The 6000-nt window shown below is 31.9% G+C and overlaps 1 protein-coding gene across 3 annotated transcripts in view; it reads right to left on the minus strand.

The window, feature by feature from the left end:
- Window positions 1-6000, minus strand: part of LOC110021567 (nuclear pore complex protein NUP107) — a 60313-nt gene that overhangs the window by 46478 nt on the left and 7835 nt on the right. For 2 of the 3 annotated variants that reach the window (XM_020720107.1, XM_020720106.1), the window contains exons 3-4: window positions 5403-5472; window positions 4792-4907 (exon numbers count right to left, since the gene is read on the minus strand). In XM_020720107.1, coding sequence (XP_020575766.1) covers window positions 4792-4907; window positions 5403-5472 — 186 coding nt within the window. Of the gene's footprint in view, window positions 1-4791; window positions 4908-5402; window positions 5473-6000 lie in introns of those variants that run through there. The other variant, XM_020720108.1, reaches the window with a different exon arrangement.

Raw genomic sequence — 6000 nt, forward strand, 5'->3', positions numbered from 1 at the left:
AAATAATTACCATTGGTGTTTATACCTATGAGAAACCTAGAACCAAAACATGAAGTCATCATAAGAGGGTGAAATATAAAAATAGTTCCAACTACTATCTAATCTAGCTACCTCCTAAAAATAAACTCAAAAACCAAATTTTAACAGGTACAAAGTCGGGTGGGGATTTTAAAGCCCACAAAATTCTAGCAGCTCGACTAAGGAAGATTTCATTTTTCATCTAAGGCTAATTGCACGGGCTATCAATTTTGGCGCTCCATCGCGTAGATTTCTGGTGATTCCAATAATAAAGACTTCTCAATATACTTTTGTGTAATAATACATTTTTGAATATTAGTTAACTTTAAAAAAAAGATATTACCTGTTAACGACACCTACTTCACATGTTTCATTTGAGCGGCACCCCCGCCACCCTCGAAAGCTTTAACGAGGAATTGCCTCGTCTTGTCCCTTCAATCCATGTGAGGAGTAGAAAGAGAGCGAGAACGAGTTGTGCCCTAATTGAAGAAAAAGAAGAATAAAAAAGAAGAAAGAGAAGAGAATGGAGGAGATTGTCATACAACTTGCAGGAACATTCAACCTAGCACTTGAAGGCTAAAACGGCTCAAACAAGTCTTCCTCTTGCGTCCTCTGCAAACTACGTCAAGCCCTAACGAAATGGAAGAAAAAGGTGGAATGGAAGAAAAAGATGGAATGGAAGAAAACGGTGGAGGAGGGAGTACGGTCAATCGAGTTTCCTCGTTTGTTTCCGTCAAATCGTGAGCAAGAAAACGGAGCCAAGCAGCTTTTCCCATTTACACAAATCTTAGTGCTTAAGAGACGTTTGACCGAGAGCTCTAGGAGAAGGACAGGCTCGCAGAAAATTCATGTGTGCTAGAGACCTCGGCCAAGTCTTTTAGGCTCCTAGCACATGAAATAGCTAGAGCAAAGATCATTTCCGCAAGTTTAAGGGCTCGAACAAACTCTTGTTTTCTCCGAACGTGGAAATCTAGCAAGATAGAAAAGGGTTTTGCGGCTTAAGATAAGAAAATTTTAAGTAATTAATTTTAAATAATTGAAATTAAATTTTAGAATCCTAATTTATTTGGGCAATTGGTGAGAAGGCTGAAATAAAAAAAAGGGAAATTTTCAGGTATAAAGTTTGAATTTCATATTTAATTGTTATTTTCTTCATTAATTTGTATTAAATTATAAAATAAGAACCCTAAGTTTAAAAGTATAACTACAATATTCCTAACTCAAAATACCAAAAAAAAATTAAGAAAATGTTCCAAAAATATATTATATTGAATTGTAAAATGTTAGTGAATTAATAAAATAGGTCAATAATAAGAATAAATTATAGAAGTACTAATATGAAGTAACAATAAAAAATTATTTAATTAGATAAAAGGCAAATAAAAATGTCAAATTATTTATGTTAGAATTCATATAAAAGAACGAAAAAATTGATAGAACTAATCAAGTCTAATTTGCTATTATAGGTGCACCAAAAGATTAGATTGGACAGACAAAAAAGACAACTTAATTGCATTATACAGGCGGGTAAATATGTTTTTAATTTTACATTACTTACATTTATTTATGAAAGTAATTGCAATTGCTTTTACTGCTTTTAGTATTTCTTTTAAAATGCAAAAGTTTGTGGTTTTTTCTAAATGTCAACTAAAAAAAATAAATAAAATATGATATATGCATGTATATGAGGAGTCACACCCAGGTGATACTGGCATTGAATGCAATAAACTCATGCATGTTAAATGAAAATGGAAATGGTTGTCTATCTTTTTATGGATAGAAAAAGATTAAATGCATATTTTTCGTATATATTTAGAAGGTGACTCCCTTTGACAAATATTTTAATAGAAACATAAAAGTAAATATAAAAAAGATTCTTTATTGTTTACTTTTCACAGCTCACAGTCATTTATTGTTGATTGTAATCTTTAAAAGTATTTTAAAATGAAAATTATTAACTTAAAATATTTTGTTCACTGAGTAATTTAGCTCAAACCTTTAGTTGCTAATATTTTATAAGAAAACATGTTATCTGATGGATGGATCCTAGAGATCATGTGTACAAACATTGATGAGTATAGACTGATATTAATTAAAATTTAGATTTTATATTTTGTCAGTTGTAAATTTTAAGTATGAATAAATTATTATAAATTAAAATTTTATGAAATAGAGTGACTTTTGTTTTTGTGATCATTTTATTTACGATATGAAATTGTTAGAGTTAGTTTTCTCTGTCTAATTGTTAAATTTTGCCTTGGTACTTCAAGCTCTTGGGCCGGATCATAACATTTTGTCTAGTCATAAAAATCAAATTTTTCATGCATTACAACCATCGATTTTAGCAACTTAATTGGAAATGATTTTCTTTTCATTTCTTTTTTTTTAAATTGCAAAAGCTCTATTGTATGTTTAGTGTGCTAAGATTACACAAAATCCATCTTTGATAAAAGTTAAATTGTTTCTCGGTAGAATGTAGCTCCACATCATCGAGAAGAGACTAGCATAATGAATCTCATTATCCTCAATGTCCAAGTTAGAGCATCAATATCCTACTCTTAGAGAAAAGCATAAAAGGATATTTGAATGTCATATCATGTCTATTCACAATGTAAGCATATAATATTATATGCAATGTATTAGAGCATGTCATGCGAAGAGAGTAAGACTCCAAATCAGTTTGCCACTTTAGAATCGAGATGCGAAGATAGATCACTAGTTAGATTGGGAAAACCCTCCAAATGAGGGCTAGGTAGTGCATTTAGAAGAGCCAAACTAAAAGGAATGGTGTATAATCTATCAACAATATCTTTTAAGCCACAAAATCATTTACAAATTTGAATAAGGAGACAAATCCAACAACAATACAGTCAAATCCACAAAATGATTTACAAAAACGAGTTAGCAGATCCCTAAAATGTAGTATAACATGGGAAAAAAAAAGTCATAAAAAAGTGATCCTTTAGAGCATATGAGAATCCTCCAAAACAAGATCAAAGCTTGTAAAATCAATGGTTTAAAAGTGGTTGGAACCAATAAAAATCATATCGTAAAGGGAAGTACAAAGTAGATTTCTGGTATTGTAGAGCTATAAGGATGTGTTATACTTTCAAATTTTGGAGCAAAATCTACTATCAATGAAGGAGAGTGATCATGAGAAAAGTTATGGAATTTAAAGTTAGCATTCTCAGACACCAAAATCATCAAAATCAAAATTAAGATGAAAATGATATGGCCAAAATTTGAAAGGCATCAAAGTGGTATAGAGATTAGTGAAGAGCAGCTTGTGGGGGAACATAGTGGCTGTTAACATATTGAAGGAGTGTAAACAACAGGGAAATTGTAAAGCAAGAAGTTAGCTTACTAAGGTCAACAAGATCATCCAAATCATAATTAAGACCAGAAAGTTTTGGCTAAAAAGATGAAGGCTGTCAAGATTAGGATTTTGGGGCCCAGAGTTAGGTTGTTTGGACTATGGGGGGATAGATGAACTTTAGGAAGCTGGCTGAGTTAGATATCGGAGATACGGCTAGGACCAGCCAGAATGCTTTTGGTTCAAGTAAAGGTAAGAAAAGAGGAAAAATAAAATGAAAAATTGACTAGATTTTGCATCAATCCACCTTCTAAATTTAAAGAATACTGAATCTCAATAAAGATCCAAATCATTTCAAAATTAAGGATTAACAATCAGGAGACATGAACATGTGACAAAAAAAAATATATAGAGAAAATATTCCACTACATATTGATCAATAGTATATTAATTTAGATGAGCAATTTTGGGAACATTTGAGCTGGCCATTGAAGGATTTGAACTCAGAAAATTCATGAACACCTAACTCTAAACCTAAATGATTTATCTTTACTTTTCATTTCTTTCTTCTATGCTAGAACTAAGATCTGCCTATGGGATCTTTTCATTGAGATGATAGGAGCTAACATGTAAAAGAACAAAAAATCATCATCAAAAGCCACGTGAAAGAAGAATAGGGGCATGAAATCAACTATAAATTTCTTTACAAATTTTAATGGGCATTTGAAATAACAAGAAAGGAGGGAAAACAAGATCAACAAAGAATCAAACCATCACATATATAAAAAAAATTAAAAATCTTTTTGCACAAATTAAACACATACCAAGCAGCCCTCATTGCCTCCATCTTCACGCAACCACCACAAAACAAAATTTTCTGCATTTTTCAAGAGAGTTCGAAAAAAATAAAGAAGATAGATATGGTGAAAAGGGGAGGAAGATGATAGATGAATATTATCAAAGGGAAACACGCCAGGGGTTTTGGAAGAAAGAAATCAAGGCAAATTTATTCATCTGTGATAATGCCCTTGCAATAGTCTTAATATCACTAGAACAAGCGGAATGCCAAAAAAAGCTAAAAGAGAATACAAAAAAGAGAGCAACCATTGGGATTTCAGTCCACCAAAAACTTGCTACAAGTTTCAATAGTTAACTTCTCACTTTATATGCTTTTTTATTAATGATAAATTGTAATTCCCCCTCTTTCATCTCTATCTCACTCCCATGGTTTAAGGTGGGTGGCGAATCATACCAAATGAACCCTCATTTTATCATGCATGCATTAATGTTTCCACTCTCTCTTTCACACTCTAAAATAAAGGTTGGAAAAGAGTGCCTTGCTTTTTCTTTACTAACCAGAACCTCATTATTAACATCGAGACCTACATACAATTATTCCTAAGAAAGATATTCCCAAAAATATAAACATAAGCCAATTAATATGGATAAAGAGAGATTTCCTTTCCCAAAAAGATACCACAGAAGTGACCAAGACGCTGCTTCATCAAGTAAATATTTCGCTTTCTGCTGCTTCAATTTGTCCTCCACCACCCGATGCCTCCCACCTCCATCATACCTAGAAAATTATAGCACAAAATTATGAGTCCTGAACGCCATTCTTTTGGTACTACTAGTGCTACCTTGATCCATAAAATAGTGCCTGAAGAAGAAAAAAACTCTAAAACTCATTAAAAAAATTGATATTTTTTTACTGTTAGAAGATGCAATCTAATGATAATCAAAAGAAGTTTCAGCCTCAGTAATTATATTAGTGAGTGAACATAAAATAAGAATAAAGAATGTCATGGACTTTCAAGGCTTCTTAACCGTGTTAATGTTAAAAGAAAATATGGTGAACAAAGTAAAATTTTTAATATATGCTAAATTGAACCATTTACAATTCACTACAATTAACAATGGCAAGATGGTGAACATATTTCTAAACAAGTCCCCTGAATCTAGGGAATTTGTTTAAAAAAGTTTGTCAGAATGTAATGCTATATCAAACTTAAACTACAAGTCCTTCAGCTATGCAGCATCATCAATGAAATGTATATGGCAAAATAAGCACCTGATTGACTCGGAAACATTTCGGCATGTGTTTTCAAACTGTAAAATAAGATCAGGGAAAGTAATTAACCCTGCACCACGAAAACAGAAAAATAGATGAAGTGTCCGTGATGCATAAGAGCATTCTACTACATTAGCATAATTAAAACCATTCAATAAAAAAAGGTCTGGGGTCCATTAGAAAAACAGAAGAGAGCACTACTAAGTATTTAACAAAGCTCGTGCATCAAAAAAACTACTTTCTTGCTGGAAAACAAATAAGAATATCTCAGAATTTTACAATTAAAAACCTCCAGTGTCCTCTTAAATCTCAAATCACCCATCAATGAAATATTTATTTTTCTGGTCAATCATTTTGTAAAAATTCATTTAAATAGTGTGCAATAAAGGCAAGAAAATGACATGATAAAATAACTTCAAAGAATTTCAGAATTAAAATGTGAAGGGTAGCCTCGTCATCATCCAGTGAAGTTAACTAAGCCATTTACGGTTGACAGGTTCTTCATATTAATTGGAAACTTGCAATCCTAAAACAAGATTCAAAATGAGTTGGAAAAAGAGAAGAGAATGAGGTGAGATGAGAAAACAGAATCGGAAGA

This window comes from Phalaenopsis equestris, unplaced genomic scaffold, assembly GCF_001263595.1.
Source record: "Phalaenopsis equestris unplaced genomic scaffold, ASM126359v1 Scaffold000135, whole genome shotgun sequence".
NCBI classification, from domain to species: Eukaryota; Viridiplantae; Streptophyta; class Magnoliopsida; order Asparagales; family Orchidaceae; genus Phalaenopsis; species Phalaenopsis equestris.